This window comes from Aquarana catesbeiana, linkage group LG08 (genome assembly GCF_042186555.1).
Source record: "Aquarana catesbeiana isolate 2022-GZ linkage group LG08, ASM4218655v1, whole genome shotgun sequence".
Taxonomy (NCBI): Eukaryota; Metazoa; Chordata; class Amphibia; order Anura; family Ranidae; genus Aquarana; species Aquarana catesbeiana.
In genome coordinates, this window is record NC_133331.1 from 169,834,570 (window position 1) to 169,859,131 (window position 24,562).

At 40.4% G+C, this 24,562-nt stretch overlaps 1 protein-coding gene across 1 annotated transcript in view; it reads right to left on the reverse strand.

The window, feature by feature from the left end:
* Positions 1–24,562, reverse strand: part of CDH23 (cadherin related 23) — a 1,935,615-nt gene that overhangs the window by 531,155 nt on the left and 1,379,898 nt on the right. The window contains exon 22 of the mRNA XM_073596703.1: positions 4,188–4,377. Coding sequence (XP_073452804.1) covers positions 4,188–4,377 — 190 coding nt within the window. The remainder of the gene's footprint in view (positions 1–4,187; positions 4,378–24,562) is intronic.

A 24,562-nucleotide genomic window follows, 5' to 3' on the forward strand; every position in this document is an offset into this window, starting at 1 on the left:
CTATTGGAATGTAGTTGTGGCAAACAATATGTTGGGAGGACCAAGAGGGCACTACACGTTAGAGTGGGTGAGCATCTAACCAATATCAATAAGGGATTTCCAAAACACAACCTTTCCAGACATTTCGCGTTAAAACATAATAATCACAACAGAAGGTGGTGGGTATCGAGGTGGGCACCACATTGGAGGGGCATGAACATGGTCCGACATATATCCAGGCGAGAAACTCGTTGGATATACGAACTCCGATCCCATCAGCCAAAGGGGTTAAATGTTGAGTGGGATATCAATAGTTTTATTAATAATAGCTAAAGAATTTATTAGGGGACTACATTTATTTAATATTTTATTCAATTTTATTTAGTCTTTTTTTACATATTTTATTGTATAATATTTACCATTCACCATATTCACCCTGTGGATCCTCCCCCTCCTCCCCTTACACTTCCTATGTTCGGGAGGTTCGGGTGGATGCCCCTCTGCGCATCGGTGCCATGGTCCCTACGTCATACGCAGGACGTCGGCTCTGACGTCACTGCGCTGACGTTTGGAGCACCATCTGCATGATTCACCATTGGGAGGAGGGCTCCTTGGCGCCAATCACTGAGCGATCACTCAGCTCAGGTGCGGACGCCGCCTCCCCCCTCCCGCAGGCTCACGCACGTGGCGTTGGTGGCATGTACTTATATGTCCCCCAGTTGGAGCGGGCTGTTCATATGGCCAGTTTTCTCCTGGGGTTTCTGCATACTAGCTGTTTTCTCCTTGCTGGTATTGCATGACATGCAGCATTAGGTAAGGTTCTTGGGGATTAGGCTCACCCTCTTTGTCATGTTTTTGTTCTGTTCCACCACATACCCTGGTCCTCTTTATTAGTTCCAATCAATCCATCACTCTCCTTTTGTCTAAATGTTTGCACATACTTAGACTCATTGCTAGTCACCTTTTTTAATTAGATCAGTTCACTACATAATTCTCATTATAATATCTACCATTACATCACATGTGGGTATTTTTGGGTACATTACTTATATACTATTTAACAAATTCACTTCATTTAAAACTATATATATATATATATATATATATATATATATATATATATATATATATATATATATATATATATATATATATATATATATATATATATATAATATTTGTCCCCAGTTACCCCTGTTTGACAAGCTATACACCATCATTGTTGTTACATGGAGACTACCCTACTACCCAGACACTGTTATTCCATCACCCGATGCTGTCAAGACATATCATGCCGCCTCAGCTCCCGTGGGGGGGTTTGTGCCTCTGGCCCACTCCGTGCCATCTACCGCGTGCCGCACTCAATGCCAGGGTTGGTAAGTATGCTTGGCCTACTACTTTTAGCAGTTTCTACTCTACTCCCCTCTATATAGAGTGTGGTATACTATATGCATATATTTTACAGGAATTTGTCGCATCTGCTCCTGATGAGTGGAGAAAACCATCCACTAAATGCGTCAAGCTATACTTGATGCTACAGCTTTATCCATTACACCTTGATGATGTTATTATTTTAATATCATTATATCTACATATGTCATGCGATTATAGATAGTTACCGGGCATGCCACCTTTGGCACCTGTAGGCCATATTGCTGTCTCGTACTAACATTACTTGATTATTATGCATTCATTATGATCATGTATTTTTATCCATCATGCCTACACTTTGTGCCAATTATATGTGTATGTATATATATGAAATTCTGTCTACTATACCTATTATGACTAATAAATATATATTTTTACTTCATTTCAACTGCTTCATCTAAAGTCCCAACTTCCTTTTGCATATATTCACCATATAAAAGGTACTAATATTTATTTATGGTACTGTTAATTTGTACAGTTAATTTGTGCAAGCTACCCAAGGTCGTTCCCTGCCCTCGGGTAGCTTGCAGCCTGGGGTCCCTGGCTCACATTCATGCATATACTGGAGCCATATTTTTTTCAATTTTTTATTCTTATATGGGATCCAGTTGACCGGCTGGTGTGGGAGGAGGCTGGAGTGCCCGGAGGAGACCCACGCAGGACCCACAGATGGTGTCGTGGTTGGGATTTGAACCGGCGACCCTTTTTTGCTGCTGGGTGAGGGTGCTAACCACTACACCACTGGGCTGCCAATAATATGGATATGCCATTAGATTAATTGGAATGTTATAAGAGGGGATTGAATGTATGCTAAGCTAAGGATAGCAATACATCTGGTCAATTGTTGCTGGATGGGGGGCAGTGGATCACTGGGAACATGGCCGCCATGGGAGTAATCTCTAGCTACATTAACATGGTGATGGGGTCCATGTTGGTTAGTGGACAAACTGCCCTCTAATGTCCGGCACTAATATTGTCTTTTGGTTACTAGTGATGATATGGTTATGTTAAGATTGATTGTATTCTTGATAACCAAATATAGGATTTGTATACTCTAAATGAGTGCATGGACCAATCGTATATGCCGATTAAAACAGCAATACGTTTGGTTATATGTTGCTTAAATAGAGCACAGTGGATCCCTTGGAACATGGCCCCCATGTCAATAGTATTGGACTACAGAAATATGTTGGTGCAGTACATGCTGGTTCTCTAGTGTTTGGCAATAGAAATGTCTCTGAATATAAGGAAGTGATGTGAGCACCGGTGACCCTTACTGCCTCATAGAAGAAGTCCCATTGGACGAAATGTACCTTTAGGCTAGACACGGAGCAGCAGTGATGTCTGAACACTCGTGGAGGGGGCTGGACAAACGAATGTTTCCATTTTGAGCCTAATTTTATCGTTTTTATTGTAAGTACAACTTACAATGCTTTTAAAAGAATGTTGCGCAATGAGTTTATCTTCCTCTTTCATATGCTGAATGTGTGACCGGACTCTGGAGTTTCCTTAACTAATGATAGCTGTGGAATATTCACCTGTGGAATCCAATTAAGCAGGCTGGGTAGTGGATGCGGATGAGCCCATAGTGAGGGGTGAAAGCTCACTAATGCGCAGATAGACCCTGGAGGGTCTAAAAATCTGGTAAGCAGATATACTTACCCTGTCTATCCTGTGGGGAGCACTGGGTGTCTTCACCAATTGAACATTGCAGCAGCACACATTTTGAGTTCACTTTATGGATGTGGAATTGGGACATTTGGACTATTATTAATAATATTTTTTTTTTCCCTTTTTCATCTTTATTGCATTATATTAGATGTTTTTTTGCACTTTGATCATTAAGGTCATGGTTTGACATTGCTACACGCTTTATAATTGCAGGCACTCGTGGAATGGTGACAAACTTTGGTACCTAAAAATCTCCATAGGCGACGCTTTAAATTTTTTTTTACTACCAGGTTAGTTACAGAGGAGGTCTAATGCTAGAACTATTGCTCTCGCTCTGACAATCGCGGCAATACCACTGTTTACATATGCGGGCGCGGCTTCCGTATGTGTTTTCTTTGCTGTGCGAGCTCGCGGTGACGGGGCGCTTTAAAATTTTTTTTTTCTTATTTCTTTTATTTATTTTTATATTATTAAATTGTGTTTTTTTTTAAATTGATCACTTTTATTGCTGTCACAAGGAATGTAAACATCCCTTGTAACAGTAATAGGTGGTGACAGGTACTCTTTATGGAGGGATCGGGGGTCTAAAAGACCTCCAATCCCTCCTTTGCACTTCAGAGTATTCAGATCATCGAAAACGGCATATCTGAATACTGTATATTTTTTAAAATCCGGCGCCATTGGCAGACGAGTAAACAGGAAATGATGTTGTGACGTCGCTTCCGTGTTTACATTCAGGAGACTGAAATGAAGCCATTTCCAGCTTCGTGCCAGTCTGTCTCTAGCCGCCAGAAGTGGCGGATTGAGTCTCCCGGTGGGACGGGTGGCCCGGTCAGAGCGTCGGAATGCGGCGGGAGGGGGGGACATCCCTTCCCGCTCCTCCGGGATAACAATTGAGCGACTTTTTTCCGCATCGGTCGTTATCCCTGGAAAGCCGATCGCCCCCTCTAAAAAAACAATACTGGGATGACGTCTGCAGCTGCGGGCATCATCCTGGTATAACCCCCGAAAGCTGATGCCGCATATCCACATCCCGCTCGGCAGGAAGGGGATAAAGTTAGAAGAAATCCTTTGTCTAGAAGTGATATTGTAATTATAGTACTTACGGTCAGTTACTGAGATAACAATCTTTCTCATCAGTTCAGCTTCTTGTGCGTTTGGGTTCTCCCTGTCTAGTACCACACCTGTTGTTCGAATCTTCCCTGTGGTACTATTCAAGACATAGAACTTATTGGGTGGGTTGATGGTGTATACTACAGTACCATTCTCAGCAAGGTCTGGATCTAAGGCAACCACCTGTTGTACAGAGGATAAGATGAGAAAAAAAAAACATAACGAATCAGAAAGGGCACATTTTAATTCAATTGTAGGAAAATTCTTAGTCTTACTAATGATTTAACAAATGTTGACATGAATTCTGTGGAACACAATAATGGCACAATAGGAAAGAAATCAGTGCAAAAATAGAGTGGCATATATCTGACCTGAAACAATCAATTAGTTCCCAGATTGGGATAGAAAATATGTATCCAATCGGTTAAAGGTACCAAGAGCTTTACCTTTAACGCTTTCCTCCAGATTCCAGAAAAATCTACTCTTATAATAACATTTAATGTCTCATTATTTTCCTTTACATAACATGTCTTGGAATGATTACAGATTTTAGCAGGGAAATGCACTAGATTACAATCTAACTAATAATTATTCTACAGACATTGATCTCCAGTCCAGTCACATTCATACGGTACTTACCAATACTATGGTCCCCAGGACACTGATAATCCTGCTCACATTTTACCCACCGGCTTTCTGTGTTGGCATGCCCACTTAATGGGTTGACTCTACCTGTACACCACCTATAATTATGCAGGGATCACCCACTTGTGGCCCTGATTCCTACAACAAATGTCTTTTTAAGCAACTGTGCATGTTACAGTACATAGGTTAAAAAAAGGCAAGTCCATCTAGTTCAACCAATAAAAAATGCAATAAATAGAATAAATAAATAGAAAACCTCCATTTACAGAACCCTATACCTAGAGTTTATCCTGAGGAAGGCAAATGAAATCCTATGAGTGCCCATTTGCACTGCCTGCATACAAAACCATAGCAGTTTAGTGTGCGGGCAGCTCCCCATTCCACCTGCAGTTAGTTGGTAGTAGGGGGCAGTGTGATGCACATCACACAGTTCCTTTATTTTTGACTAAACAATAGTTTTCTGTGTGTCCTAACAGTGACCTGAACAAAATATTACAGCGCACACATACAAAATTGACATTTAACTCCTGCAAGGCTATTTAAAATATCTTAACATTTTCAAAAAATATGGGGATTTAGTCACACTATATGGCTATACGGTGCTTAAGCCCACTTACTGCATCAAAGTACCACATTGTCAGTGGGTCCTACACTATTCATAGAATGAAAGATCCACCCCCCCCATTACCTCTTATTAGTGTCCACCTGTGATACAGGAGGAGTCCTTTATTTCTCCCATACAGAGGAGTGTATTTCTACTATGGTTCAGAGAAGCAGGATCTTTCATTCTATGAATAACGTAGGACCCACTGATAATGGGATACTTTGACGCAGTAAGTGGGCTTAAACACAGTATAGCCATATGGTGTGACTAAATCCCCATATTTTTTGAAAATGTTCAGGTCTTTTAAATAGCCTTGGAGGAGTTAGATGTAATTTTTGTATGCGTGCGTTGTAATATTTTGTTCTGTTTGTATGGTCTTATGGCTGCACCATCTTTAATGCATTTTTTAGGGTGTGCCCCCAAGTATTTGTTTGTCTAGCAGTGAACTGAGTTCATTACAGGTCACCGCACTATATGTGAATATGGTATTTGTCCTCTGCACTTTCTCCAGTTCCCCAAAATTATTTTTGTGAACTGCTACTCAAAACTGAACTACATATTTTAGATGAGGTCTTACTAATGCTTCTCTCTGTAGTCTATACCGCTTAATACAGAAGGTATTTTTCTTGCTTTAGATGCTACAGCTTGGTATTGCATGCTATTTTTAGGTCTTTGATCTATCAGAACACCCAGATTCTTCCCAAGCATCACTTCCCCCAGTTGTACGCCTCCTAGAATGTATGATAAAAGCATGTTCTTAGCCCCCAAGGGCAAAACTTTACATTTATCAACATTAAACCCCATTTGCCACATAGTTGTCCAATCACACAGTGCATTGAGGTCAGCTTGTAAATTAGAAACATCTTGTAAGCACATTATTCCATTACATAGCTTGGTGTATTATTCAAATACAGAAATGGTACTTTTAATCCCTAACGCTATCTCATTTATAAACAGGTTTAAAAGTAAGGGTTTCAGCACTAAACCTTGGGGTACAATGCTAATAACTTTAGACCTTTCAGAGTATGAATCATTAATCACTTCTTTCTGAATACAGTCTTTTATCCAGTTTTCTATCCATTTATAAACAGAATATTCCAAGCCTATGCACTTTAACTTGTGTGAATTGTGTTAAACACTTTTACAAAGTCCAAGTATACTATATCAACAGCCACTCCTTTATCTAAGCCTTAGCTTGCTTCCTGTTTTGTCAATCTATGCTGACTATTGGTTGTAAAATAGTTTTCTACCAAAATTCTGTGTTTTTTTTATCAAACTCTAGTATGTTCCTGACTATAGAAGTTAAACTGACCAGCTTGTAGTTAGTTTGTAAAGACTTTGGTCCTTTAATATAAGCACCATATCGACTTTGTGCCAGTCAGAGTGAAAAACTAGAAATAATGGCTTTGAAATATCAGAGCTCAACTATTTGAGGACATAAGGATGTACGCCAGCTGTCTGAGGTGCTTTATTCACCTTTACTTTGTTTCAAATGTTTATGGAAGCATATCAATTTTGAGCCATTGTAGCTCTTTTGTCAATATTATCTCCATTATTGACTTGAACGCTGCCAATTTACTTTGTATACATAAAGCTTAAAAAGTATTTATTAAAATTGTCCCCCTTTATCCCAAGTCACCAACGCTACATGTGCAGTGACAAAATAGTGCTTGTTCACACTTGCTTTGGTCTCTGAATAGTGATCCAACTTGGAATCGTTCATCAGAAAAAATGTGACTGGCGGTGAGGTGGCGCTGTATTGCCTCCTACCAACATTTGTTAAGCTGGGTGATGCCATCAGGGCAACCCATGGCTTGAACTTAAGCCTATTCCTGCTAAAATTTGAGCCACATATCACTGGATTTACTTAGATCTCAAATATTTAGGGTTTGGTGTTCAATGTGCTTTTGGCTTGCGTGGCGTTATCATACAAAGAGCTCTTTGAGGCCCTCTGAGGGAAAGGTGTGTATGCCTATGAGTCTGGTAAAGAAGAAGTTTTACAGCTTTCAAAGAACTAATTTGTCCAGGACTGGCCAGCTGAGCCAATTCAGCCTAAGAACTGAGCGTTTGATGCTTTAAAAAAAAGTCTAATTTCTTCAATCAAAAAGTGATTGAATCAGTTTAACCTGCATGCGAGGTGTGCTAGAAAAAAAAGCCATTGCTGTCCAGCAAGAACAGGAGCAAAAATACAATTTGCCTTTAAATATATATGCAAAGTCAGGGTCCTTCTGAAAAAATCTTTTGCAGATCAATGAATCAAAGATAGAATTATTTGTCCTTGTTTTAGTCCCAGGAGTCCAAGCCTTGTTGCTGGAATACTTTGTGCATTTGGCATCCTTTTTCCAAAGTCTTTGTTAAAAGCTGCATTTTTGAGAGTGTGCATTGAATTGCAGATCTCACTAATTACTTAAATTATACTGAGGTAGACTGTGCCCTAGAATGCAGGTCTCACTGGTGACATGGATGCTTGGGAGTAAGCTTTGTATGCAGGTGTGCAGATCTCATCTGTGACATGTATATAGGAGAATGAAGTGAAAAACTCATAGTGTAGATTTTATTGATGTCATGGAAATGGGAAGTGAGCTTGGAGGTGGCATGCATTCTGGAAAGGCAGATGTGTGTATTGGGTTGACATGGGTACGTAGGGCAGAACAGACGATATGGCTACTCTGCTTCAGGTTAGGTAACCAGGGGATGTGCCAATGATAGGGATTCATAGACTTCAGGATTTACATTTATACCACCTCCATACAACTGATGTCATAGGACCAGATGCAAACCACTCCTCCAACTATCCACTGCATTTCTTCATGATTAAAATGTCAAATATTAAAATTACCTATGTAGATGAGCCCTTAGGATATGTCAAAGGGTTAAGCTTTTGCAGTTTTATGACGTTAGCTATTAGGAGTCATAAAATACTTAGAAACTAAAATGGTTTGTTTATTTTACAGCAGCCAAAAGAAAAACTTGAATTAATTTTTGTCTACAGCATTATAAATCCAGAGCAAATGGTTTAGGCTGGTGCGAGTTTTCAAGCTTTTAAAATGGCTCATTTATTTTACAAGGATGGAAAGCCATGTGTTTTAAATGGGTAGTTTCACATAGGAACTGATTCATATTATGCAGAACATGATTATATAACAGATGTTCCAGTGTAGTGCTAGGAAATCAAGACAAATCAATACAGTAAAAAAAGATTAATTTTCAGCTGAATAAAAAGTTTTCACCAACCAAAATAATCTTTTTATATATAGTATTGTAACTAGGCTTAAGGAGCCTTCCCACCATTACCCTATAGAGGTGCTCTTGACGAAGGCAAAAAAATTGCAATGATATGCACTTGTCAAACAGGTGCTGTAAAATTGGTCTTTGGGTGTTAATTGTGCCCATGAAACCTATACCAAAAACATTCTTCCAGATGAAATGATTGAACACCCTCAAAGCTAGGCAGCCTCGAAGTCCTGCAGAGATTCCACATCCCAAAAAGACTTAATCAGTGACATCGGCATCAGGGGCTTCATAGCTGGTAATCCAGGACTGATGTGGTACTCAAATGGCTGGTGTTTGTGCCACGTTTGATGTACCTGAGACACAGTTTACAAACAGCAACAGTGCAATCTGCTGCAGATGTGCTGAAAAGGTCCCAGACAGCTGAGCTTTGGGGAGTGGTCCGGGAGATAACAGCTGCAGAATGTGATGGAATAGGGTGGCTGCTCTCTACTCTTTCTTGATGTCGACCTCCTTGGGGTTGTGCCGCCTCACCTTCAGTTTCCTCCTCTGCTCTATCTGGCACCCAAGTCGCATTAGTGACCTCATCATCATCATCATCTCCATCTCCTCCATCTTCATCATAATCATTACCACTGGAGACAACTTGGCGATACGCTATGGCTCAGGAGAACATGAATGCCAATTTGTCTACCAGTGATCTCCCCTTTCTCTAGGTTATTGTTCCTGTCATCCTCAACCTCAGAACCAACATCTGAATCAAGTAATGGCTGGGCATGTATAAGAGAACTATCGTTGCGCATTGGGCGCACATAAGGAACTTAGCAGGTCGCAGATGCGACAATGCGTAAAGAAATGTGCGAGCCCGTGGGAGCGTGTCCACACTTCTCTTTGGCACCAGACGGCCTATTTAAGGGGAGCACTGACCTCTGACAGATGCTGACTGATCTTCAGTTTTCCTGTTACCTGAATCCTGCTGTTACCTTGCCTGTTACCCGTTGCTGAACCTTGGCTTTCCTTGACCCTGCTTCTGGACTCTCCTACACTCCTGATTACTGGTTCCTGATCCCGGCTTCCAATTGACCTTACTCCTGCCTAATGTCTTGGTACCCTGCTGCCCACCTGCTACCGAACCCGGCTATCCTAGTGACTTCGCTTCTGTCTCCTGTTTGGCTCAATGCTGCCATCCGAGTATCTGCGACTGCGGTCCTGCAACCTGCTGCAACTTCCTGCCTTCCAAGAGTCGCGTCCTCTGCTACAAGTTCCTAGATGTGGACAAGGAGGCAGGTTTATCCACTCTGGAAACTGCAGGGGACTGCACACTTGACTCTGCTTGTGTGACAGAGGATGAGGAGGATGAGGAAGGTTTAGTAAGCCAGTCCACCACCTTCTCTGCATGCTGTGGCTGGATAGCATGGGCAAACTCACTAAACAGAGGAAATGATGCCCTGCCTGTTACAGTGCCAAGGGAACATCTGCCTCTCCTTGTTGTCCTCCCAGACATTATTGGGAGGGAGGGGGCAGTGCTTATACGCAAATGTAAAGAAGAAGTGGAAATCTGTACGTAGATGCACTTTGATCAATGTAAAGTGGTGTTTGGTGCACTTTAATTTGAGTACTCACACTACACAGACACACTCCAGGGATACACCATAATATACTGCAATATAATGCGCCAAACGTACAGTGATGCACAGAACTATATGGCATTAAACTTGCAGTAACACACACAGAAGTAAATGGCGTTAAACTTGCAGTAACGCACAAAACTGTATAGCGTGAGACTGGCAGTACCACACAAAAAACTATATGGCGTTAAACTGGCAGTAACGCACACTATGCAAAGCTGAATGATGGTCCTTCTCACTATACTCACACTATCCCTAGACTGACACTAAACAAATATTCTACACTGACAACTGAAGCAAAATAGCACAGTATAGCACACTAATAGCACTGAACAGAGCCCTGTTCTATCTTTCTCCACGCCGAAATCACACTTAAAATGGCTGCAATTGAAAGAATACTTTTATACTGTGGGGCAGGAATGAGCCATGATTGGATAAAGTCATGATGACAGTGTCCAATCATGACTCTGATAGTGCTCTGTGCCCTGATTGGCTGAAGCTTTCACTGCTTCAGCCAATCAGAGCTTGCAATGCACTGTTCAGCGCCGCAATGCATTGTGGTCGGTTCGGGGGGGGCGAACAAATGAACGACCCATTTGTTCAGATGTTTGCTGAACATCCGAACAACGAAAGTTCGGCCCGAACTTATGCTTGGGCCGAACCGTTTGCTTATCCCTAGTGATCATGCAGTCAGGCTTAGAAAACAACTTTACTCAAAATGGATTTTACAATTTTTTTTTTTTTTTTGCAATAGAGCAATGCTATTTTCATGCAATATCTATACTCAGAAGCCAAACTCAACACAGCTCCCACAAGTAGAATTAAGGTTAAGTGCTCTACTCCAGGCCATCCCTTATACCTCTATACTAATTGAGGGTGCAGTCTCTTCTCTCAGCTCATCTATGGCTGTTCCACAGTCCTTATGCTGAAAAAAATGGAGGCCACACACCAATCTCCCCTCTGCAATAATATTTTAATAATCCTGGGATCACTCTTTGCTTGACTGGGTTTCTCCTTCTGATTGTATCACTCGGGACTGAGAAGAATGATATTGGCTTCAAGGTAAGCCACAGATTGTAAATTTACCTTTCCTGCAACCATGGGAAAATAGCTTGATTGTGACTGTGTTGATGGGGGAATTCCTCCTGCAGCGCTATTGTGTTCTGCTGGTCGGGAGCCATCTCGACCGGCAGAACACAATGATTACTGCTAGCAGCTATAGCTGCTGGCAGTAATCACATGCAAAAAATCCAACAGGCTGTCCATACATGCCCTGCTGAACGGGCTGAGATTGGACCCATCTATAGCTGGCTTAAGATAAAGCTAATTCCTGAGTGAAATGTGACAAAAAGGAAGAACTTAAGCAGGAGACGTGTGATCACAGAATCAATAAAGTTTTGTTGTGGTAGAAAATATTAGCATGTGGCCTCCATTTACATGCAAAGAAAATAAAAATAAAACATTTTTGCTTGCATATGATTGGATAATGGAACTCAGCAGAGCTTTGCCACATTCCCCTTGAAAAGTGAAAACCCTTTTTGCTTTTAATAAATCAACCCTAGTAGGTTCAGTGAAGACATATCAGCTTGAGTGTTTTTAGTTTAAACAAATAGTGTTTCTCTAATATTGCAAGTCACACATGTTAGGAGCCATTCATGAAAAAAAAGACCGGCTATTCCATAAACTGTATATTATGTATAGAGAAAAAAAAAACAATTTAAAAGCCAGTCAAGATACAAAATCAGGTTAACACAAACTTGTCGTTTTATCTACTAAGGTGGCCTCAAGCTCATATAGCATTACCGTCAACTACCTGCTTGCACCCTTAACATCTGAGTATCTTAAAAGCCCAGGTACTCTATTTTGCAAATATAGATCACAGCTTCTGCATTTGATCCCTGGCCAGACTCCTTTAGCACACTGCACTTTCCTATTTGCTACCAAATGCCACAAGCTACCTCTTAGGACAAAATAATTAAATGTGGGGGAGGAAGTGGGCCAGGGATAGACCACATGACCAATGGTTAATATTTGTTTTCAGAACACCTAGATACTATAAAGTCAAATCAAGGATGTGAACAAGCCCTTGGAGCTACCTGCTTTACCTAAAAGGTGAACTTTCAGGCTGTAAACCTAAAGAAGTAGTTTATTTGCTGATTAGTTTACACTTGCCCTTATGTAACAACACTCGGGGCTTTCTTAAACATGCAAAAGTGAAGAAAATTAAGCTAGTAGCAGCCTCTTAAATTTCAGCTGTTACTGTTTCTGTACAAATTAGAAAATGAACATCCTTTAGCTGTCTGGCTATTAGCCCAATTTCCTTTTGCTCTTAATTTTATAAATTAGTGTCACTGTGTACTCAAAATGTCACATTAAACCTAATTAGATTCGAAAAATTCTGGATCGTGCTCAGTATCAGAATCTACATGTAGTCTTTAACTGTGAGGTTTTCATTAGAGGAGGCTTGAAAACTGACTACCAGCTGAAATGTACTATGTTTTGGAAGAGTGGAGACAGGTTAAAGCCTCTATCATGGCTTTATTACTGTCCATGTCCCTTTTGGAAAGATTTTTTCTCACTTCCTATCTGATAGGAAAACTCTCTAATTGGACATCAGGCAAAACAAATTTTCAGAAGAGTAGGGAAGGGTTAGGACTTTAAAAATGTCTATTTCTGTTGTCTGTGCCTTCCAGTATCATGATAACCAAAGCTCCCATTTCTTGTACAGGCATCACTAAGACATGAAATGAGGAGAAATCTTCCCAATGACACAAATAGAAATAAGACCCCAACAGAAATGTTCATTGTTCCTTATTTAATCTGAAGCAAAAAAAAATACATATATATAATAACGGCTGAAATAAGGCTTTTTTATATGCTTCAACTCAAAGGCATATCTGGAGCAGTGTTTGGCAAACTGCAAGAAATTTAAGACATCATATATGATGAGCGGTGGACAGTCTACAAAAAAACTAATTATCATATACAATTTTGCTTATTTCATTAATTCGTGACTAAGTAAGAAGTGAAGTGCTGCCACTCACATGAGTACCCAGGGGATTTCCTTGTGGCAAACCAGATAGGATATAGTAAAGCTGGTCACACACTAATATTTTTTGTGCAGCCCGATGAGCAAAAAAAAAAAATAAACCTAACAGATTTTTTCATCCATGCTATACAGTAAAGGCAGCCAATCTGTTATTGCTAGTGCTGTATTTAACAGATAGGCTCTGCTGGCTGTGAAAATACCTGAATAGCTGTATTCAACCATGTTGAAAGGCTGACAATGCTCTGCCTTGCTCCTTTAATTTTTAAATCGAGGATGTCGGTGGGAAATGACTGGCAGGGCCACCCACTGAGCAACTTTCTGAAATGTAAACAGTGTATGACCAGCTTTATGCTTACCAGACACAACCCAAATTTTGATATAGTGTTATCAGCCTCAGCCAGCTTGCAAATATCAGGGTCATTATCACCTAGAAAGATTTTTAAACAATTGTGTTATTGTTATGTGGCCTTAAAGCGGAGTTCCAGTCTTTTTTCAGTTAATTGAAAGTCAGCAGCTACAAAAAGTGTAGCTGCTGATTTTTAATAAACACACACTCACCTGTCCCATGGTCCAGCGATGCGGCCGCCCGAAGCCTCACTCCTCTCCCCCTCCTCTCTGCGGCGCTGTCATTACAACTGTGGGTGTCCGCTGTGACAGCTTGCGGCTTCACAGTCGGGCGCGCTGCGCTCTCCTAGTGACCAGACAATCTTCTGGGACCTGTGACGTGTCCCAGAGGATTGCAGAGAGGGAGGGGCCACCTAGGGGGAAAGGAGGAGTCACCTAGGTGGCCAGAAGATGAAAGGAGGAAGTGGGACAGTTAGTACCTGTCAAAAACATTTTATCCACTCCCCCCCCCCCCCCCAAAAAAAATAAAAAATTACATGCCAAACTTTTCGGTGGAACTCCGCTTTGAAGCTGAAATCCAGGCTAAACAATGCTGTCTAAATGCAAAAGCAAAGTTTATTCTAATTTGCATCTTGGTGTCCTTTGTGTATTTCTTCCAGATTTGTGCAGGAATCCAACATAAACTAACGCCTGTATATTACCTATGAGTTTCCTATGATAAAGACTAATTACTGCTGTTCTCTCTCCTTGTGTAGGATAACTGGTCCTGTATGGGACCTACTGGGACCCACCCCCAGCTCTGCTTTCTGTATAGCCTTTATGCACCACAATGATAATGTCACTGCTACTTTTACAAGGTAATATCAGGGATTAGAAAGGCATCTGGTGCACACAAAATGGATTTATATCCATTGTAGCTATTGAGAAATATATATATTTTAAAAGTCCTGAGTTCAGCTTTATTTTATGTCATCTAATCTGGCTTATAGATAAAAGTCACAGCAGGCTACCCAAAGCCATGCAGCTTAAACATAGAAATGTAGATATTTTAGTGAGATCTTTATCTCAGTGAGTGATCTGCTTGTGTTTGGCAGCCCAATACAAAATACAAAGTTCCAGTGCTTGGTAAATTCTAATTGTTAGCTTAGGATATGTATGGGTCACTTGCTGCTTGTGTCAGCTATTATAAAGATAATAATAATAATTAGGGCTGTGGAAATTAACTATCAATTCCTCGATTAATCGATTAATTTTTTGATCAAACTTCTTTTGAGTGGTACTCACCTCTCCGCCAGCTTCCAGGTCTTCAGGGAGTTCCGTCGGAGATCTGGTGACGTCACGGACATCGACATTGCATTGCATTCCACCGACATCATTTCTGGCCGATGCGTAATCACGGAGGTTTGTCCTTCCGTGATTGGCGTCATTTGTTATCTAGCCATTAGAAAGTGTTATGCGATGAGGCGCAGGCGCTGTGCGTGTTGCGCTACACCGACCTCGCTTCCTGTTGACACACCACCCAGGGGGTTCGGTCTTCCTGGACTGCTGAGACCTGGGGAGCTAAAACAGCGGTGTACCAGTGGAGGAATACTCAGTCATAAAAACTGCATTATTCATCAGGTTCAATGAATTACAAATACTGCAGGAAAATGATTGAAATTTAAAATAAATTCTCCTTCAGATGGACAATATTAGCAAATACATCCTATTCTCATTCTATGCCATACTGGACAAAACCCATTTTATACAGATACATAGTACAGATTTATCCAGGATCTGTATGTGCGTTATAATTAATCAAAATTAGTTGATTAATCGATTAAAAAAAAGGATTAATCGAGCACAAAATTTTTAATCAGTAATAGCCCTAATAATAATATTAAACCTTATTTTATATAGCGCCTTTAAAGGAGCTTCTCAAAGTACTTTACAAGGAAAACACAAGAAATACACATGATAAAGGAAAAAATAGAACATTAAGTGAAAGCTTGTCTAAAGAAAGTTTTTAGATTTGATTTGAATGAGTTTAGAGAGGATGACTCTCTGATGTTCTTTGGAAGTGAATTCCAGAGTTTTGGAACATAGCAGGAGAAGACTCTCCACCATTGAGTGTAGGTGAGAGGGGGGACACACAGAAGACTAGAATTTGAGGAGGGGAGTAAGTGGATAAAAGTTCAGAGAGATAATAGGGTTCCAAGCCTTGAAGAGCCTTATAGGTGAGCAAGAGGATCTTAAAGTCTTTGTGAAACCTGACTGGTAGCCAGTGCTAGGACTCCAGGATAGAGGTAATATGATCACTTGTACCAGACCTAGTCAGGATTCTGGCTGCAGAACCTTGAACATATTGAAGTGGATTAATAGTGGATTTAGGTACACCAGCGAGTAGAGCATTGCAGTAGTAAAGTCAGGAAAACAAATGTATGGATCTGCTTTTCAGCTACAGTGTATGATAGCATAGGCCGCAGCCAAGCAATGTTTCTCAAGTAGAAAAAAGATGTTCTGATAACATTTTGTACAGGTGGGTCAAAGGATAAACTACCATCAAATATCACCCCTAGGTTTTTCAATTTAGACTGAAGCTCAGGTACAGTGCCATCTACAGATAAGCTATTAAATCTGGCCTTTTATAATTGATAGGGGGTGCAGATAAACATGACTTCAGTCTTGTCACAATTTAATTGAAGGAAATTGTTGGCTTTCCAAGTTTTTATATCACAAATACAGTTAGATAGGAGAGAAGCAGGCAAAGTAGAATCCGGTTTAGTGTAGATGTATATCTGAGTGTCATCAGCATAGAAATGATAATTGAGCCCATGTGATCTAAGCAGGAACACTGAGGAACTATTATGAGTCTTCTAAATAAGTGTTTTCATCCTAAAGATTTATGAAGATATAAGGGCAAATGCATTATCAACTCACAAATTTCAAATGAACTAATGTACCAATTATGCAGTAAACTTACTGGTACCTAAGTGTTTCTGCTTTATTTAACTCAGCTAGAAGTAGAGATAAACAATGAATATTGAATGCTACCTGCTACACTGAAATGTCTACTTTAACAGTCTCTAACTAATCTGACTTACAATATTTGCAAACATATTCTTATTGAGAACTGTTTATGCATCCAAAAATACAATTACCAAAAATTCCCAAGTGTTATAAATAACACATGCTAGTGCTGATAACAATTGGACAAAATAACAAAAACGCAAACAATGAAAACACGAAGATGCTTGGTAAAAATATGAATTCTGCAGAACAATTGTTTTGGGCTAATACTGTTTTTTTTAAACAAACTATTATGCCTTGGATACTGTCAATGGAAGTCTGTTGAATACATTAATATAAACCTCATACACAAATAAATGCACAAAATGACAATGTCAATATATTATATATAAATGTGGTTTACTGGTCACAAATGAAAAGAAAACAGTGAACAGATAAGAATGTATAAAAGTCTATGCATGCGGTGAAAAGAGTGTTGGATTCTACAATAAACAATGCTATTGTGCAAATATAACTACAATAAAACAGTTATAATACATTGTGTTCCAAACAATTTCATTGCCTTAAAATAGAAAACCAAATAAAAAATAAGACTTGCTCAGTTAATGTCGACTGCTGTGAAAACATAATTAGAATGAAAACAAATGATGTTTGATCTGGACAAAAATAAAAATTAATTTAATGCATTATTAGGCTTCTATTAAGTCTATTTTGTGAGAACAAGGTAAAAAAAATATTCAATTAGTTTGATAAGTGTGAGGAACTGGAGGGAGGAAATACATTGAAATCCTTATTATATGAATTAACTTTAATCTTGCCTGGAAATATTCACTTTAGTGCAGGTTCAGACTAGCAAAAAATAAGTTCTTGGGAAAACAAAAGAACTTACAGACACTAGTGTATTATTCAGGGAAGTTGTGTGTACTGGGTTTCCTCAGTACAATTTAAAAAAAAAAACACTGTTTTTAGGTTTTCAAGTGGAAGGAAACTACCACTTAAAGCAGAACTAAACCCATTGATCTAATGGTTTCTCAAACCAGTTATGTTCTAGGCATGCCATGAAAGATAAATGTCACAAGCGCTTGTATTCTGAACTGAACTGTCAAGCCTTCAAATTGATGGTGTCTTTAAATTAGCTGGTCACATGCAACATCATGGCAACTGTAGATCAAACAGAAGCTAAGAGGGTAGCTTCCTTGGCTGTAAAGAGGAGGAGGGTTTAGTTCCTCTTTAAGGTCAGCAGGACGATTGATGTAAAATTAGCACTGCAAGTTCTGAAGCTCAAAGAGCACCTAGAGCCTTAAGTGAAAGTCATGAAGGTATGGATCAGTGATTTAAAGAGGTATGGTTTGAGATACTGTTAGACTTTAAAATTTGCCATGTGTCTAGACTTTACATCTTCCCACGTGGCCACAATTGGAAATCTCCTTGTAACAGCTGGCCAATTACTCCTCCTTATCTGCATCCTGTATGTGTTTTAAGCAGTTTTTTTTTTATTTTTTATTATAGTTTAAAATACATTTTTTACAGGTAAAGCAAATCAAATTAAGTATTTGACACAAAGCATTGCTTAAGTACAGGTTATATTTTGAAAACAGAAAGTCAAAAAGGTCATATTGAAAGATATAAGCACCTGAAGTTAAGTACAGATCTAGGTTTTTCAATTCAAAAGTCTGCAAGGTTTTTTTGAACAAACCCTCTAGTTAAAATTGATAATAAAGATTAGGAATGGGCCGAACGACCCCCTGTTCGGTTCGCACCAGAACTTTCGAACATCTTGAAAGTTCGGAGCCAAATAACAAACCCCATTGAAGTCTATGGGACCTGAACGTAAAAAAAAAAAAAAAAAAAAAAAAAAAATCAAAAGCGCCAATTTTGAAGGCCAATTTTGAAGGCGTATATGCAAATAATTGGGCATATAATGGTTATGGGGGTCTGAGTACTGCCCTGGGGGACATGCATGAATGAAAAAAAAGTTTGTAAAAAACTTCATTTTTAAATGAGCAGTGACACAGCAATAATTGCATTTATAAAGCCCAAAAAATGACATTTTCCCTGCAAGCTTTCTTTATTTTGTAAGCAACTGCTTGGGGGGTCTGTCTCTATGATGAGGCCAGTGCATAGACAAGTGTAGCGCTTGTAAATTTAAAAACTTATATACATTTATAAGAGTAAAGAAACGTCTATATCGATCAACAATAACTACAAAATATGACAAATTAACAAATAAAGTCTTTGATGATCTTCAGGTGTTTTTTAGACTGAAAGAGGCTGATGTTAGTCCAAAAAAGTATATAATTCTTTATTCACCACGTGGGTAACGCATGCAAAGATGTGATGGACCCTCCACATAGAGAAAAAGTGAAGGCTTACCGGAAGGATTGAACTCATAGGAACGTACGTTCAATGAGTCAATCAAGCTTGTAGCCCCAACGGGCAATGAGAAGGAAGGGCCTCACGATTAGATGGCGACAAGACTCCCAAACATATCCAGACTCCTGACGGAACTTTAGAATGGATGGCAGACCTTCCCATCCATTCTAAAGTTCCGTCAGGAGTCTGGATATGTTTGGGAGTCTTATAAATGTATATAAGTTTTTAAATTTACAAGCGCTACACTTGTCTATGCACTGAAATTTGGACAATATCCTATTTGTTGTGTGAGCTGCTTTTCTGTTGGGTGAGCGCAGGGTTAAATTTTTCTCTTTTTGGTTTCTATGATGAGGCCACAATGTAGTGCACTGGGAACAAGATTAGAGATTTTTGGGATAAATTCTGGTGTCTACAACAGACTTTGGATTTCAACTTCTGTAACGAGTGCAGAAAAATTGTTCTTTGGGTGTCGGTGTCGCCTTCACACCGTAACCCTATAGAGTTACTCTTGATGAAATCAAGAATTGGCCTTGCTGTCAAAAATTGTAATGATATGCACCTGTCAAACAGGTGTGTAAAAATTGGTCTTTGGGTGTCATTTTGTGCCCATGAAACCTACACCAAAAACATTCTTCCAGATGAAATCAACACCAACAACACTAGGCAGCCTAGAAGTCCTGCAGAGATTCCACATCCCAAAAAACACTTAATCAGCGACATCGGCATCAGGGGCTTATAAAAGATAATAACTAATGCGCAAAAACCACAATAAATGATAAAATAGACAAAGAGCCGCCAACATAAATAGTATACTCACATAACCTTACTCAACAAATGATAAAAAATATGTAGCGCTACCTCAGTCCCAATGTGAAAAAATTAAATTAATACGTCCAAGGCTTAAATGAACACAAACAAGTAAGACTAAGTACAACAATGTGTACATATAAAGTGCAAAGTGAAACACAAAAAAGTAATCCAATCTCACATAACATGTGTGTGGAAAGGATCAGATAACACCTAATAAGGTGAAAAATCCAACCTCACGTGGCAAAGTATATAAATAAATCGTGAATAATGTCACATGATAATAGAAGTGTCCAATTCAATCAATATTGAGCATCTAACATAGACTAAACCACCAAAAAAATAGAAAATAATGGCAATATAATTCACAAGTGTGCGATTCACAGATGCGATAGAACAATGCGACTTCTCAAAATTTAACAAAGTGCAGTGTGCTTGATCAAACAAAATAACTGAAGAACCATATATTCACAGGTGAGCAATTCACAACTGCAACTTCCAAGCAAAAAAAAATATTAATGAAATATTTGCAAAGTGTAGTGTGCATATAATCAAAAATTAATGTACAAGTAGTCACAGGTAGCGATACACAAATGCAATAATTAGATGCAACTAAAAAAATTATTTCTAGCAAAGTGCAGTGTGCATATATTAATATTAATATTGAAATTCTTGCAAAGTGTAGTGTGCATATAATCAAAAAAATTATAATCACAGGTATGCAGTTCACAAATGCGATAAACAAATACGACTAAAAAGATATATAATTTCTAGCAAAGTGCAATGTGCATATAGAATTAATGAAAAGGCAAATAAATAATATTCAGTGATAAAATAAATAGACTATCCAATTAATTGTGAGCTCACATCTTAAAGTGAGGTGATATAAAAGTGAAAATAATCAAGTGCAGTCCAAACACATGTGAATACAACTGCTAGTACAGTTTGTGTTCATTTAAGCCTTGGACGTATTAATTTAATTTTTTCACGTTGGGACTGAGGTAGCGCTACATATTTTTTATCATTTGTTGAGTAAGGCATCAGGGGCTTCATAGCTGCTGGTAATCCAGGACTGATTAATTTCGATAAAAATCAGACGTCCACCTAGTCTGTGGACAGATGCGTTCTGTGATCAGTAACAAAACCTCCAGCAGCACTGAATGCCCGTTTGAAAAACACGCTGGATGCAGGGCAGCCCAGCAGCTAAATAGCATTCTGGGCAAGTTCATGACCTAGTAAGCCAGTGGATCGTCGATTGGAAAGCTCTCCATCTCTGTTTTCGCCCCTAGATAATTGTCCACCATGTGATGCAGATGCTGCCGATGGTATGTGGAAGCTGACAGCCATTGATCAGAAATGCATCACTTCTCCACCGCTCCTCTCTTGACCAACAGAAGCCTCAAAACTACGTTTTCGATGACACTGTTACCTACCAGAGTTGGGAAAAGCGTTTAATAATCTCATCTTTAAGGTGCTCTCAAGAGATTTCATCTTCTGCACTCTGTGGGGACGGGATGAGTTGAGACCTTCCCCTTCTAACAGTGGTCAAGGAGGATTGCCAACCAATAGTGATCCTTTTCCTTTACGCCACGTATTGTTGGGTCCTTTCGCAGGCTTTGAAACATGAGGCAGCCCATGCACTGCAAATTTACAAAGGCATGAGAAGCAGACTCCTCGGGGTCACTGAGGATTACAGTAGCTGGAACTGCCTCCTCTCAGCCACGTACTACTCCCAAGGGTTTTGGGGATGGAAAATCATCTCTTACTGTTTGACGTATTTCTTCCTCTGCTTCAATGCCTCCGACACTGCCAGAATCCTCCTCCTCTTGTTTGTTCTGTGGCATGATAAAGTGGTGTCTGCATAAAGTGGACCTTGAGAGGAAAGGAAGTCCTCCTCTTCATCCCGCTGCTCTGCCTCTAGTGTCCTGTCCATAATGCCAAGCAAAGTCTGCTCCAGCAGGTACACAACAGGGATTGTGTCACTGATGCATGCACTGTCACAGCTCACCATCCTTGTGGCCTTCTCAATTGGTGACAAGTACAGTGCATGCACTCTTTATCAGCAGACTTTATCGTGGGAAAAAAAAGCTGAGCCGGCTTGAGCCTGTAGTTGTGCCATACTCACACAGGTACTCGTTGATGGCCCTCTGCTGCATGTACTACCACTGCCACAGCTACAGACTCTTCTGGCCTGCTTTAGTTGATCTTCCAACCCTGGGTACCTATTTAGCAAATGCCGCACCACCAAATTTAAGACATATGCCAGGCATGTGTCAACTTTCCCTGTCTAAGGGCGGACAGGAGGTTTGTGCCATTATCACACACCACCATTCCTGGCTCCAGCTGGCATGGCGTGAACCACCTCTAGGCCTGTCCCTGCTGTCCCCTAGACACGCCAGCTGAAGCCTGACTCATTGAATAGCCCTTTGACTGCTTAGGGGGTACTTGAGGTTCATAGGACAATTCAGCAGAGGAGGGCATGGAGGAGGAGGGAGTAGAGCTGACAAATCTAGCATCATCACCAGCTGTATGAAGACGTGGGGGCACAACAAGCTGCAGCCCTGTCCTGCATCCTTCCGAGTTGCAAGCAGAGTTACCCAGTGTGCTGTGAATGAAATATATTGTCCCTGCCCATGCTTGCTGGACCACGTGTCAGCAGTAACGTGAACTTTGCGGCTGGCTGCCTTGCCCAACAATGCCACAAAATTGCCTTCCACGTGATGGTAGAGGGCTGGAATGGCCTTACATAAAAAGGAATAGTAAATTGGAACCTGCCATTGTGGTACAGCACATTCTGCAAATTCACGGAAGGGGGCAGAATCCACCAGGCGGAAAGGCAGAAGTTGTAGAGCCAGCAGCTTTGACAAGCTTGCATTTAGACGTTGGGCATGTGGGTGGCAAGGATTATTTTTTTCCCACTGCAGAAGATGGGGCAGAGAAATTTGCTGGCTATAGTCTACATCTGGTGATGTGCTACAAGGACCTTGGATACCCTGCGCTATACCAGCATTCATGTCAGTGGAGGCTGCTGAGAGGTAATGAGGTTTAGCAGGGACAGAATGACATGAGTAAGGAGAAGGGACAGATTTGTGCCCATTTTGTGTGGCTTTTAGGTGCTCTTGCCAACGGCTGAGTGGTGGGAGGTTAAATGCCTTGTAAAGCATGTGGTACCCAAATGGTTGGTGTTTTTGCCACGCTTGCTGCACTTGAGACAAAGTTTGCAAATAGCAACAGTGTGATCGGCTGCACATGTACTAAAAAAGACCCAGACAGCTGAGCTGTGGGAAGTGGGCCAGGAGATAACAGCTCCACAATGTGATGGAATAGGGTGGCTGCTCTCTACTCTTCCATGGCTGCCTCGTTGGCATTGTGCCTCACCCTCCCTTTCCTCCTCTGCTCTGACACCCAAGTCGAGTCAGTGACCTCACCATCATTTCCTCCATCCTTATTACCATTGGAGACAACTTGGCAATACGCTGTGGCTGGGGGAAAATGAATGCCAATTTGTGTACCAGTGTTTTCCCCTTTCTGTAGGCTCATGTTCCTGCCTTCCTCAAATAAGAACCAACATCTGAATTGAGTATTGGCTGTGCATCGTCAAGGAGCAAGTGGCTGACGCTGTGTTCAAATAACTCTAACTCCTCCATGCCTGATGCTGGGGCTATGGCAGGAATAGCTGTGGATAAGGAGGCAGGTTTTGCCACTCTGGAAGCTGCAGGGGACTACGCACTAGTCTTTGCTTGGGTGACAGAGGATGAGGACGGTTTAGTAAGCCAGTCCACCTCCTCTGCATGCTGTGGCTGAATAGCATGGGCAACATCACTAAACAGAGGAAATGATGCCCTGCCTGAGGACTGACCATGTCCACTTTTGCCTGTGGACACATACGCTGCTGGCCCCCTTACAGTGCCATGGGAACATTTGCTTCTCCTTGCTGTCCTCCCAGACATAATGGGGGGAGTTGGGGGTGTGTATTAACAAAATGTAATAAAGATGTGTAAATGTGTACGTGGATGCACTTTAATCAATGGAAAGTGGTGTTTGGTGCACTTTAATTTGAGTATTATAACAAAGCTATAAATCTGACAAGGCCTAATGTCACATCTAAATCAAGCGCTTAGGAGTAGTGAATATTCACAAGCAGAATGTGTCTCAACAGCCAAAATGAATGGCAACAGCTGCTGCCTAAAATAGTGTTTCTAAAACTAGAACAAACACTGATAAATCAAAAACAAAAAAGACTAAAGCTTTTGGCAGCGCTTATTTTTTTTAAATTTTTTTTTGCCACATCAGCGAGAAGATTTACCATGGGAATACGTTTTTCAAATAGGTATTCAAAAATACTTCCCCTTAATCATCACATCATTATGGCTTTTGGTCTGTTTCATTAATTGGAATATTTCATATCACAAAGAATAAGAGGATAACAAACCCCCCATCTATTTCTACTATTTACTATTATTTTCTTGCTCCCTACCCCACCTCCCCCCTCCCCCCCCCGCCCACCCCGAGACCGTACCTCCTCCCTCCTCGCGATTTTTCTTTAGTTTCCCATTTCTCCCCTGGGTCGGGATCTGCCCTCTCTACTACTCAGGTTGTCCATATCTCCGCTGCTCTTATAGATTTTTAAAATTTTTCCCATACTCCCCACTTTATCCTATAGGCCTCCATTTTTAT